This window comes from Macaca thibetana, chromosome 4, assembly GCF_024542745.1.
Source record: "Macaca thibetana thibetana isolate TM-01 chromosome 4, ASM2454274v1, whole genome shotgun sequence".
Classification (NCBI taxonomy): Eukaryota; Metazoa; Chordata; class Mammalia; order Primates; family Cercopithecidae; genus Macaca; species Macaca thibetana.
In genome coordinates, this window is record NC_065581.1 from 128,239,013 (window position 1) to 128,253,461 (window position 14,449).

At 41.8% G+C, this 14,449-nt stretch overlaps 1 protein-coding gene across 4 annotated transcripts in view; it reads left to right on the forward strand.

The window, feature by feature from the left end:
- IL20RA (interleukin 20 receptor subunit alpha) overlaps positions 1–11,310 on the forward strand; it is a 43,382-nt gene extending 32,072 nt beyond the window's left edge. Inside the window, exons 3-7 of one of the 4 annotated variants that reach the window (XM_050786289.1) lie at positions 1,149–1,327; positions 3,096–3,271; positions 3,860–4,004; positions 7,835–7,974; positions 10,232–11,310. In XM_050786289.1, coding sequence (XP_050642246.1) covers positions 1,149–1,327; positions 3,096–3,271; positions 3,860–4,004; positions 7,835–7,974; positions 10,232–11,029 — 1,438 coding nt within the window. In that variant the 3' untranslated portion in view covers positions 11,030–11,310. The remainder of the gene's footprint in view (positions 1–1,148; positions 1,328–3,095; positions 3,272–3,859; positions 4,005–7,834; positions 7,975–10,231) is intronic. The other 3 variants (XM_050786290.1, XM_050786291.1, XM_050786292.1) reach the window with 3 other exon arrangements.
- The last annotated feature ends 3,139 nt before the right edge of the window (positions 11,311–14,449 follow it).

Below are 14,449 nucleotides of genomic sequence, written 5' to 3' on the forward strand. Positions count from 1 at the left end.
GATGATACCGACTCCAAAATCCCTACCTCCCACTCACATGTCTCTCCTGAGACCCATTGCCCGCTGGGCATCTGCACTGGGGTATCTGTTACATACTCAGGCTCAAGGCATCAAAAGTGAACGTGTTTTCTTTCCCTTCTGCTCTGCCTCCCCATCCATTTCCCAAATCTGCTCTGTCTCAGTGCTCTTTATCGTAGTAAATATCACCACCATTCCACCCATCTGCCCTAGACAGAAAGAGACGGCATCCTTAATACCTTCATTTCCCTAATCTGTCACATGTTTTCTATCACCAAGTCCTGTCTCCTAATATTTCCTGCTTTTGTCCTGTCCTTATTCATCCTACTGCCCCCATCGTTGTCCAAGTGACCTACATCTTCCCCTGGACCACTGCAGTGTCCTCTCAGCTGTTCCCTAGGCTGCCACTTGTAACCCATCACCTTTCCCACTCTGCCTCCCCGTCCCTTTCACTGGCTTATCACATGTTACCTGAACTCTACACTTCAGTCTCTCCCACCTGAAAAGGGCTAAAAATATTGCCACCTCCCTATTTGCTATGGGGGTTGTGGTTTTAATAAAGAAAAGAAAAATCAATATGACCAACCTAGTCAATATTATCATCCTCACTATAATTATCAAAAATGCAAATTTCTGTATGCATTCCAGCCTCATGTATTTTCCCTAGAATCATTGATGCTTAGATTTTTATATGCACTGAGAACGTCGAAGTAATTTTTCTTCCAAGAAAAAAAATGACGAACTGTTCTTCAGACAATCCATCAAACTGACCTTGTGTGCACAGTAGACTAAAAACCTACATAAATAATTACTAGAAGAATTGATCACACAATATGTAAAAATTTCACTGTAGCCAAAGAATAACAATAAAATATACGCATTCAAAATATACTATCCACATTATAATTCACAGAAAGAAAGGTGATTACAGAAACTCTGACTCATGTTCCTGACAGCTAATGAAAAAAATTGCCCGCAGCAAAAGTGGATTCTTTTTTATCTCGATGACAGGCACCTTTGTTTTTCTGAAGAGAAGGTCGTCAGTTCCATTCAGTTTTATAAAATGACTACATTTTTTATTGTAAAGTATAGAGGGCACCTCATTATTAATTCAGCTTCTTTCTTAGCAGATATGGGCAAAAGAAATGGCTGAATAAATCAGAATGCAGAAATATCAATAGAACCTACTGTGATCTTTCTGCTGAAACTTCTGACTACGAACACCAGTATTATGCCAAAGTTAAGGCCATTTGGGGAACAAACTGTTCCAAATGGGCTGAAAGTGGACGGTTCTATCCTTTTTTAGAAAGTAAGTAATGCCATTATTGCCATGGTCAGTTAAACATGTATTAATATCAGGTTTAACAGTCTCAGCCTCATAGACAGCCTTGCCCAGAGGAAGGTGCTCTGCTTGGCTCTATTCTGGACCACTGGATTGAGTGAGCAGTACAAAGTCCTTAACCTTGCTGGCTCTGAGTCTCACCTTTATTGGTTGATTGATTGATTGATTGACTGACTGACTTTGGAGACAGGGTCTCATTATGTTGCCAGGCTGGTCTCAAACTCCTGGGCTCATGCTGTCTTCCCACCTCAGCTTCTCAAAGTGTTAGGGTTACAGGCATGGGCCACTGCACCCAGCCTGAGTCTCATCTTTAGAGTGAAAGGTTTAGCCAAGTGGTCTCTAAGATCTCTCCCAGATCCAAAATTGATACTAAATGACAATGATATTAAATTTTGACTTTGTCTTACTACTTAGTGGAAGCTACTTAGTGGAAGTTTGTTTGAGGAACAAAATGACTTTATTTAATGTGGGTTTATGGACTATTAATGTCTCCACAAGATTGATTAAAGATTGTCCTGATTATCCAACTATGCTTCTTCTTGTATGAACTTGGTGGTGTGATGATGTAATTTCCAAGTGTAACTCAGAATTAAGGCAACTTCTTCCTGGTATTTACTTTTATAACGTTGCCATCCCCTGACCTATGGCTGACTCAGTCATGAAGGACCCACTCAGGGCTGCCATAATGAGCTCTGCAAGCGCTCTGTAAGTGCGGGAGCCCTTCCGGATCAGAGGCCAGAAAACTACCCTTGGGACAAATCCAGCAACCCCCTTTCTGTTTTTCTGCAGTCAAAGAGTTAAGAATGGTATTTACGTTTTTAAATAGTTTCTAAAAATCCAAGGAATATTTTGTGACATTGGAAAAGTAAAGGAAATTGAAATATTGATGTCTATTCATAGACATCAATTGTATTGGGACACAACCCACACTCATTTGTTTACATAGTTACCTTAGACTGCTTTTGCATTACAACAAGAATGGAATAGTGCAACAGAGATCATATGGCCTGCTATGCCTGAAATATTTACTGTCCAGACCTTTAGGATAAAAGTCGCCTGGTCTCTGTTCTAGATCATTCTAATCACATCTCTGATTTTCCACTTATCAAATCATGTTGTCATTTATCACCAACTTTTCAAGTCACATAAATGTTACAGAGTTTTGATTGTATTAACCATCTACTGTTTATGCATGTGACTAAGGAAATAGAATACTTTAATTTGCTGTTCTAACATTGGATCAGGCTTGTGAAATGGTTTCAAGATTTGGCATAACTCAGGCCCACCTTTGTACGTTCTTACCTCCTGTAAGAAGGTGTCTTTTAAGGCTGAGTGCAGTGGCTCACACCTGTAATCCCAACACTTTGGGAGGCCGAGCTGGACAGATCACAAGATCAGGAGTTTGAGACCAGCCTGGCCAACATGATGAAACTCCGTCTCTACTAAAAATATAAAAATTAGCTGGGCGTGGTGGTGGGCACCTGTAATCCCAGCTACTTGGGAGACTGAGGCAGAAGCATCACTTGAACCCAGGAGGCAGAGGTTGCAGTGAGCCAAAATCACACCATTGCACTCCAGTCTGGGTGATGGGGAAAGGACTCCATCTCAAAAAAAAAAAAAAAAAAAAAAGAAAAAGAAAGTATTTTAGGGCCTCGATCCAAGTAGGATTATATCGTAGCTTTATCTAAGGTAATTTTTCATCTGAGCATAATACGCTCTTTCTTCCCACTTTAAGCACAAATTGGCCCACCAGAGGTGGCACTGACTACAGATGAGAAGTCCATTTCTGTTGTTCTAACAGCTCCAGAGAAGTGGAAGAGAAATCCAGAAGACCTTCCTGTTTCCATGCAACAAATATACTCCAATCTGAAGTATAACGTGTCTGTGTCGAATACTAAATCAAATAGAACGGTAAGCCTGAAATGGGATGGGGCATATGTTCATGAACCCCTCTGTAGCTAATGTGGGAACAGACAACTCTGATGCCTTGATTCTCTGCGTGTGAATCTGGGAAGTCATGATATTCAAAAGACAGGCTGCACAAAATACAGTTGAAACCTTTATACAGAAATTTTACAGAACTAACTTCAGATCTTCTTGACAGAAACTCTGTTGACAGGATATGGTGTTGTTATTGGAGTGTAGAGAGATTGTACACTTGACTTTGATGGAGAGCTTTCACTTGCACAGTCTTTCTCCAAGAAGAAAAAAATAATATGAGCAGGACCCAGGACAATGAATGAGAACACTATCTGTGTGTTGTTTAGAATCCCTCCCAGCATTGGTCCAGTTCCTGACCATGCTCTGCTGCGCTGAAGGAAAAGAGTATATTGAAACTGTTGCTGGAAAAAAAAAAAAAAAAAAAAAAAAAAAAACAGCTTATACTGATAGTAAAGGATTAAATGGTGGCTTGGTCTTTTATTTCCCTCTAGAGTTATTTGTCTGGGGTGGTCCCAGAAATGTCTGGCTCTAACCAGTGTTTGCAATTCCCTATCCTAGTGGTCCCAGTGTGTGACCAACCACACACTGGTGCTCACCTGGCTGGAGCCAAACACTCTTTACTGCGTCCACGTGGAGTCCTTCGTCCCAGGTCCCCCTCGCCGTGCTCAGCCTTCTGAGAAGCAGTGTGCCAGGACTTTGAAAGGTAAGCTTTTAAAAATCTTTGCTGGTCTAGGAAGGAGATGTGCTAAAACTAGAAGTCGGTATGATGGTTTAGACAAAGTTTTGACATATCTGTGTCTAACAGAAACAGGTTGAGGCAAAGGCAGAAACAACTACCACCAGAAATGCATGGAGCAGCCTGAGGCTCTGCCTCTGAGCTTGGCCAGTGTTCAGAAGTGTTCTCACCCCCTCGGAGAACTCAAACGGGTCCCGTGTCCACTGCCAGCAATCTTCCCATGGTCCCTCATCCACGTGCCTTGTGAAATAACAATGAGGCACTTTTACACATGCCTTGTTTCTTCTTTAAAATCATAATCAGGCTGGGCATGGTGGCCCACACCTGAAATCTCAGCACTTTAGGAGGCCAAGGAGGAAGGATGGCTTGAGCCCAGGAGTTTAAGACCAGCCTGGGCAACATAGTGAGATCTCATCTCTACAAAAAATAAAGTCAACCAGGCATGGTAGTGCATGCCTGTAGTCCTAGCTACTCAGGAGGCTGAGGTGGGAGGATCACCTGAGCCCAGGAGAGGCTGCAGTGAGCCATGGGTGCACCACTGCACTCCAGCTTGGGCAACAGAGTGAGATCTTGTCTCAAAAAATAAAAACCACTCTGATCAATAGAAGTTCTTTGGTCTTCAAGAACATCAGATAATTTTATTGCTAGAAACAAAGTGTTATTCTGAAACCACTGTAAAGAAGAATGTATTTTTTACTTTCCCTGGGGAATACTAATTATAGGTGCTTCCAGTTGTGTTCAGGTGCCACTAATTGTCTGAGTGAGGGTCTGGGATCTGCAAATCAGTGATCACTTCCTTGTCCTTACAGTTACTTCTCTCTGTTTCCTTTTATTTATCTCCTGCTCACATTTTCTACACTGGGCTTCCAGGAAACCGTGGTTAGAGATACCCATTCCTATGCGGAGACATAGAGTTGTGAGCTTGGCATTCGTTTAATTTTTCCGCCTTCAGAGTGAGAGGAACTTGAACTCAAAACTTGAAAATTCAAAGAAAATAAATCCTAAAGTTTGCCTGCGTCGAAGGACTCGTCATCCATTGTTCCTCCACTTCTTTTCCAAACAGCTGGGCTAGAGACAGAAGCCCACGACCTCCACCCCACACCTTGGCTGTATCACCAGCCTTGAATAGGAATCCATAACCCCTGCTTTCCTCTTCCCTCACTCCTCCCACCTTTCACGATGAAACTGTCCCAGAGTAAAGAAAGGGAACTTTGTGAGTACATATGAAAAGTGCAAGGCTTTACCCTTGACTCTCTGTCTTTATCATAGCTTATCATAGCTTTTCTTTTACAACGAAGGAGTCTCTACCATATATCAAATGAAACTAAAATGCCAAGCAAAACAAAGCCTATTGAAGAAATCGTATTTGTATTTGGGAGAAGTGCTCTCTTTACTACTAACACCTTGATCAGTGCCAGCTGCTGGGAATGAATTTCCAGTGGAAATCATTAACACAATTGGAGCAAAAGCAATGAAATGCAGATTGAATTCAAAACTTCTTGGTAAGCAGATGAAGCTCACCTTCTCACTAATATGAAAAAAGTGGCCAAGTGCAGTGGTTCACGCCTATAATACCAGCACTTTGGGAGGCCGAGGCAGGAGGATTACTTGAGCCCAGGAGTTCGAGACCAGTCTGGGCAACATGGTGAAACCCCATCTCTACTAAAAATACAAAAATTAGCCAGGCATGGTGGCACACACCTTTAGTCCAAGCTACTTGGGAAGCTGAGATGGGAGGATCACTTGGGGAAGTGGAGGCTACAGTGAGCCGTGATTGTGCCACTGCACTCTAGCCTGGGCAACAGAGTGAAACCCTGTCTCAAAAATAAAAAAAAAGAAAGAAAAATTAACGGAATAACTAGGCTCTATTTCTGGTTCTGAACCCCTGCTATCCCAGCTGTTAGATCACCAGAGATCTCTTTCGAACACACTGGTGTGAGGACCTGCTTTCTGAATAATCAGCATTACCTCTATTGGAACTATTTTTTAAAACATATTTCTGCTCTCTAGTCCCCCATCCCTAAAATACAGATACAGTTTATTAGGTTTGTTGTAGTAAACATGGATTAGTGCATACTAAATGCTGTCAGTCATTGTTATGACTCTTTCCAATTAGCACAGGCTCAATCCAGGGACCAGGGATTGTATTAAGAGGGTTGGACTGAGTTATAGGCTACAAGCAGGGCAGGTGGAGTTCTGACACCCGCAGCATCCGCACTGCTGCACTGGCACGTCTCTGTGTGGAAGCTGGTGGTGAATGTGCTCCGTGGGAATTATGCAGGGTAACAGGCCCACATGCGGGACTTCTCCCACCGGCTCTTGTTGACCACCCTCATCAGCCATGACACATCTGTTTCCAGGCTTTCAACTGGACGGTTAACCAGATAGTGACTCTGCTGCTTTCTCTTGGTCCCAAGCATCAAGAGCATCCAACATTCTCCTGGATTAGGATGCTCCGGTCACACTGCTGCTGGTTTTGTTAGTGTGTAAGGAGCACACTCGGACTTTTGTCATTTGTGCTGAAGCTGCTCTTTTTCCTACAGCTGTATCAGTCAGGATTCTCCGGAGAAACAGAACCAATAGAATACATATAGATGTTTGTTTAGAAATATTGATTTATTTTAAGGCATTGACTCATACGATTGTGGAGGCTGGCAAGTCCGAATTTGTAGCATAGGCAGGCTGGAGACCCACGGAAGAGTGGATGTTTGCAGTTCGCAACCAAAGGCAGTCTGCTGGCAGAATTCCCTGTTCCTTTGGGTCGTGAAGACATTTTTTATTAAAGTCTTCAGTTGATTGGATGAGGCCCACCCACATTATAGATGGTAATCTGCTTTACTCAAAAACCTACTGATTGAAATGTTAGTCTCCCAAAAATAAAAAAAAAAGTAAAAAAAAAAAAAAAACCTTCACAGAAAGCTCTAGAATAATGTTTAGCCAAATATCTGAGTACTGTGGCCTACCCAACTAGACATGTAAAATATACCATCACAACTTCCAAGTATACCACAGTGGCTTAACAAGTATGAGTGAATCACAATGAGCTCTAGTCATCAGCTATATGGCCTGATCAATGGTGTGGGCCAGCACTTTTATTAAAACTTTTATTAAAACAATTTCCCAGGTATTGTCATTCCTCTGCAGACTTTTACTCATCATGAGCCTACAGCACAGCAGGCCCAGGAAGGGAGTTAACTGCCATTCGCACTGTACCCTGTCCAGCCACCTCCCTACGCACATCCCCAGGCTCCAGCCCTACCCAGAAAGTCCAGTCAAGCAGTACAAGAACGGTTCTGCTACTCACATAAAAGGAGGCGCCATGCATTCATGTCCTTCAGTGAACATGCAGAAAGATTGAGTCAAACATGTGGCGTGGAAAAGTGGAGCAATTCAATGGGATCTTCACTGGAGGGTTTTGTTGTTTGTTTGAAGTTCTGTGAGTTACTTGAATATCAAATACACTTACTTTCAAATATAGAAACCTGCATGAATCTCATAGCCAGATATACGATGGTGGAATATGTGCTGACTTGGATGATTGATGTATTCTTAAACACTTGAGGTGTGTTCAGATGATTCCTTCAGACCATCTCTTGTCAGGGAGAGTAAGAATTCTGAGACCGCTTATAACATTTAGCTTAAGCTTCTCAACGTAGAGGTGAGAAAACTGAGTTCCCAAATGCAAGTGATCTGCCCAGAAGCCACTTAACGATATCAGTTTTTCCCATCACATCAAATCACAACTATCTAACCCTTCCCCCCACTTCCCACCTTTTTTTTTTTTTTTTTTTTAACAGATCAATCATCAGAGTTCAAAGCTAAAATCATCTTCTGGTATGTTCTGCCCGTATCCGTTACTGTGTTTCTTTTTTCTGTGATGGGCTATTCCATCTATCGATATATCCACGTCGGCAAAGAGAAACACCCAGCAAATTTGGTGAGTGCTTAGTGTGGCAGGGATCTTTATTATAATAGTACACCTCCAGGAGGACAGAAGAGGAGGTTCTAGAGCAGATTCAGTTCCCTTTAAGGGCAGAGTGAAATTAAAGTTAAATAGCTGGTGAATTAAAAAACACTTTCTGGGCTGGGCATGGTGGCTCATGCCTGTAATCCCAGCACTATGGGAGGCTGAGGCAGTTGGATCACTTGAGGTCAGGAGTTCAAGACCAGCCTGGTCAACAGCATGAAACCCCATCTCTACTAAAAATGCAAAAATTAGCTAGGTGTGGTGATGCATGACTATAATCCCAGCTAGTCAGGAGGCTGAGACAGGAGAGTCACTTGAACCTGGGAGGCCAAGATTGCGGTGAGGCAAGAGTGCGCCACTGCACTCCAGCCTGAGTGACAATGAGACTGTCTCAAAAAAAAAAAAAAAAAAAAAAAAAAAAACCTGCTTTCTGGATTAGCTCACTGACAGAATTTTTTTCCTTAGCTTTGAAAAGATTTTCTATGTAATGACCAAATTTTATAAGGTCCCACAGTTAAGTTCAGTCATGATCCCTGCCTTGCCCTTCTAGAAGTTCAAGCCTAGTTGGGGACTAGAATTTCAAAATAATACATGAAGGCTAAGATGAGAGCAGGCACTGGGAACTTGGGGGGTACAAGGAAAGCCCTGAAACCCTACACAGGGGTTCAGCTCTCATGCCAGGGCTTGGCTATGAGAGGTGAGTAGGAGTTAGGATCCGTAGTGCAGGCAGAAGAAACAGCAAGGTGGATGTGTGGAAACTGCATGACATTCGTAAACCAGGAGGCTCCAGATGAGGAGCTAGAGAAGACGACGAGACTGGAGAGCGGGCGGTGGGTCCAAGTAAGGGGAGAACTGAGGCGCTGTTCTAAGGAGCTCAGCCTCATTCTACCGGCAAAGAGAAATCTCCATAGGGTTTTAGGTTAGGAGCATCATAGTCAGTATCAAGGTTTAGATCCAACCAGATATTCGTTCCAGGACAACTTGGAGCTGAGTAAGACTAGAAACAAGAAAAGCACCTAGGGAACTAGCTTTGTCCAGGGGAGAGAAGATTCAAGTCTAACAGGCCAGAGTGGGACATCAGGTTAGCAAGAAAGACGTGGAATGGAAACACACTTAGGAGGAACATGGCCAGGACTTAATCCTTCACAGTAAGAAGCAGCAAGAAAGAAGAAAGAATTAAACCCACGGAGGTGGGACCATGTGCTGAAGGGTTCTGGAGGGCTGAGCATATTTTTAACAATCAAAACCATTTTCTTGGGAACTATTAAAAGATGTGTTCCCATGTACATGATAACATACCTTGGTTCCTGTTAGTTCCGTTTATAAGTTTTTCTATGATTCTACCTGCGTTCAGGTTTCAGAGTTGGCTTCCTAATGGCATTGGGAGACCTTTTCTGGAAGGAACATTCACAGGAGAATTGACCACCTGTGATTTTTTAGAAACTTAAAATGTTGTAAAAGAATGAGGCTGAAGGTTCTGTTTTGTAAAGTTAAATGAAATCACATGGTAGAGTGACAATGAGGATTGTAACTCATGCTCTCTTAGAAAACAGGTATCTTTCACGGTACCCACAGCAATAATTTAATCTCGTCTGAGCTTCCCTGACATGATTTGGAGTTTCTCTCTCTACCGTAAACTGGCAGATGAGTTTCCTTTTTTGGCCCTATTATAGCATGATAAGAATGGTATAAGGGGTAAAAACCATCCCTGCTCATGTATTTCCCTCCCTTTCTACATCCAGTTCTCATGCCTGTCCGCATTTCAAATATATCCAAAAACAGAGCAGGTAGCCCAGGTAACCACAGCTTATTAACAAGTACATAGCAAACTATAAATAAAACAATGTCACAAACTCTGCCACATTCAGTCTTTGCTACTCTTCATGTGGCTAAGATTCTGACTTTACAGAATGTAAAAAAGGTCGAGAAATGAAGAACTCCCCTGCCGGTTACAAGAGGGGGCACCAACGCCCCAGCCCCAGCCCTGGACTGGAGAAATGCCCACCCAGTGAACCACTTCTCACTTCCACGTATCTTTTGTGTGTCTTGGGTCTCTTGCCTCCCAGTGAGTGAGGTTTTCTGTATATTGCAAGCATAACTTTCATTTAGATGAGTTGGTAAGAGTAGGTCTTTAAAACTATCTGGTGACAAGATATTCTACCTAACAGCTGTTTCTAATGTCTCTATAAAGTGAAAAGGTGAAAACCATTCTCTTTTCTCGTTATAGATTTTGATTTATGGAAATGAATTTGACAAAAGATTCTTTGTGCCTGCTGAAAAAATCGTGATTAACTTTATCACCCTCAATATCTCGGATGATTCTAAAATTTCTCATCAGGATATGAGTTTACTGGGAAAAAGCAGTGATGTATCCAGCCTTAATGATCCTCAGCCCAGCGGGAACCTGAAGCCCCCTCAGGAGGAAGAGGAGGTGAAACATTTAGGGTATGCCTCGCATTTGATGGAAATTGTTTGTGATTCTGAAGAAAACGCAGAAGGTACTTCCCTCACCCAGCAAGCGTCCCTCAGCAGAACAATACCGCCAGATAAAACAGTCATTGAATATGAATATGATGTCAGAACCACTGACATTTGTGCAGGGCCTGAAGAGCAGGAGCTCAGGTTGCAGGAGGAGGTGTCCACACAAGGAACATTATTGGAGTCACAGGCAGCGTTGGCACTCTTGGGCCCGCAAACGTTACAGTACTCATACACCCCTCAGCTCCAAGACTTAGACCCCCTAACGCGGGAGCACACAGACTCAGAGGAGGGGCCAGAGGAAGAGCCGTCGACGACCCTGGTCAACTGGGACCCCCAAACTGGCAGGCTGTGTATTCCTTCGCTGTCCAGCTTCGACCAGGACTCAGAGGGCTGCGAGCCTTCTGAGGGGGATGGACTCGGGGAGGAGGGTCTTCTGTCTAGGCTCTATGAGGAGCTGGCTCCAGACCGGCCACCAGGAGAAAATGAAACCTATCTCATGCAATTCATGGAGGAATGGGGGTTATATGTGCAGATGGAAAACTGATGCCAACACTTCCTTTTGCCAGACCCCTACTGTGCAGACAAGTGATTCACCCCTTTGATCCCAGCCATAAAGTACCTGGGATAAAAGAAGTTTTTTCCAGTTTGTCAGTGTCTGTGAGAATTACTTATTTCTTTTCTCTATTCTCATAGCACGTGTCTGATTGGTTCATGCACACAGGTCTCTTAACGATGGTGGTGGGTGCCTAGAGTGCAGGGGCTGGCCGGTTGTTCTATGCAGAGAAAGCAGTCAATAAATGTTTGCCAGACTGGGTGCAGAATTTATTCAGGTGGGTATACTCTGGCCTCTTTGTTCATTATTTTCGAACAAGCACACTTGTACAGTTATTTTCTGAGTACTTCCCATGTGTACATAGCACTGTAAAAAATATTTTCCAAAGATCATTCACTTTATAAATACCACTTTTTCAGACTGGGTTTATTGCGAGCAGGAGGAGATACTTAAAACATGCACATATACCAGGTTGGTGGTAAGTTGGTCACATCTGAAAACCTCAACTATTTAATCATCATGATTCATATTTTGAGTGAATACATCAGGCACAGACCTTCATGATGTCACACACTCTTGGCTACTTTAAGAGGCCATCTTTAATACTTTATGAGTAGTTCTGGAGTATAAACATAAATGAGTATTCTTTGTAGTCAGAAAAGTGTCCTCTCAATAATTTAGTAGGGGCTTATTGTAAAGTACTGTGTTACTATTATAATATTAAACATTAGAGTAGGCAGTGGTTCAAAGATTCTTTGGAATATCTATGAATGAATATCCTCTATTCTTATAATACTAAAACCCATAAGTAAATATAGGACATGCAAGAGAAATAAGTTAAATGACTAGGTAAGGGAGCGTTGATTAAAATTTGACAAAATTTACTGTGGGAACTAAACTATGCCATAAAACAATAGCTTTCTAGCTCAATTCCAGTAACTGTTCCCATCTCCTTTACCACTCGTTAAGAAAATTAAATTCTTCAGTCACACTGCTTTGAAATGGGACAAAATCTATTAAGTTGAACCCTATATAATTGTTGATATTTTGCTTTTAATCTGACAAGCAGTAACTTCATATGGTTTGCCTTAATATATATTTGTTTTAATCATGAACTCATAATCCACTGATGCTCTTTCAAGAAAACAGATATCACCCATATTTCCTTATTGATATTTTTCGTACAGGCAGACAACCGTGTAGGAGAGATGGATTCTGGGGTCATGACCTTTTGTGATTGCCCACAAATGCAAACAGTTTCAGATCTAATGGTTTAATTTAGAGAGTAATTATATTAAGCAGAGTGTTCTGTTATTCTCAATCTTTATGGAAACGATTCTGCTGGTTTTGAAGAACAGATGTATTACACTAACTGTAAAAGTAGTTCAAGAGTGAGAATGAATTGTTATTAAGAGCAAAAGAAAAATAAAGTGATTGATGATAGTTCTGCTTATTAATTCCATTCACAAAATATTTTCTAAGCACCTAATATGTCCTTCAGTGTCCTCATCTGTGCAATAGAAATAAGAGCTGCCTTAGGGCTGTTTTGAGAATGAAGAGAGTTGGACTATAGAAGGTATTTAGACCTGTGCTGGGCACATAGTGAGTGCTCCCTAAGTGTTTGCCATCATCATCATTAACTGCCAGGTCTCATTACTAACTGCCAGAAAGAAACGCCATTTAGACATACAACTATAGTGATTCAAAGGCAGACCTTGTCTAACTCTGTTTTTCTTACCGGAGAGTAAATAGTAATTTGTTTCCTACTTTGTGCCCTCAGATTGAAATCCTTCAGTGGTTCAGCCACATTATCTGGCTTTGTAAAAGGGGAATGTAATTCTGAGTTGCTTTTACATCTCTTGTTATTCCAAGCATGTCAGAAATATTGAGCATTCTCTAATTTTGCTGCTTCAGTTCTTTGCAACATATGTATATATTGAATCTATATAGATATACACACACAAACATGAGCATACAGTATATATTTCTCATGGGGGTGGTGACATCTTCTTAGATGCGCTATATCTGTGTGGGAGGCAGCTGTCATGCATCCTGTTCCTTCTGTGGCCAGGCCTCACCATCTCCAAGAAGCCACCCTCTGGTCTGCTTCAGATTCCATCTCTATGCCTGAGGTTCAGGCGGAGCTGAGAAGTTGAAGTTTCAGAGTCCAACAAGTACAGTTGGCCCTCTGTATCTATGGGTTCAGCATCCATGGATTCAACCAATAGCAAATCAAACATTCATTAAAAAAGAAATCCACAAAGTTCCAAAAAGTGAACATTGAATTTGCATCACACTCAGTGCTACATTGAATGCACTTAAATGAAGTGATGTCTAGGCCTGTTGGGCATTACAAGCAACCTAGAGATGATGGAAAGTATACGGGAGAATGTGTGTGGGTTATCTACACCATTTTATACCATGAAGTTGAGCATCTGTGGATTTTTGGTATCCTCGGGGTTCCTGGAACCAATCCCCAATGAATACCAAGGGAAAACGATACTGTTCATCCTATCCCTGTTTATTCCCAGGATTTTATATACCACTTGCACATTAGTTAAGTTTTCCTTATCTAATAGAAATAAAAAACATCTATTAGCAGCTCCATTTCCACACCCCATCAATCCTAAACAACTGGTGAACGAAAATACCACCGCTACAAAGTGAGTGAAACGTAGCGCCACGTCTTCCTCTCAAGAAGGAAGTGAGGGAAGTGAACTTGTCACTGGAGCCCATAACATGGGAAAGATCTGGTGCCCCCTGCCCCCCATGCTGAGCCCAACTGGAAGGAAGTCAGTGCAGAGAAAAACTATTTGTACAGCCCAGAACACAAGACTGCCAGCTTGGTAAATCTAATGAGAACATTAAACAGAGGATTGGTTGTCATGGATGGGTACCCCTGGGTCATTAATCAAGTTATTTCTGGCCCACACATTACCACCCCCACATCTTGCAGATTAATTTTTGCTAAATTATCTTAGAACGTTATTTCCTTTTTAATTCCCCACATTATAACTTCCATAAACCTTCTATCTACAGATATTTTTCAAAGATTTTTCTCAAAAGCATGTACCCATAATTTTTAAAATAAATAGTGCTGTGGTTATGGGTATTTTAATAATAGCTTTTATTTTTATTATAGAAGACATATATTACGATATATGTACACATACTCATTGTAGAATAACTAGAAATAAATGGGGGAAGAAAGAAAAATTACCCATAATACTCTCACCCAGATTTAACCACCATAAACATATTTGAATAGAGAAATGATTCTCAACTGGAGGAAGTTTTGTCCCCAAACTTTGGGGCAAGGCCAGGAATAAATACTGCTAAACATCCTACCATAACAAAGTGTCATCCAGCCCAAAATGCCAAGAGTGCCTCACTTCATAAACCTTGGTGCAG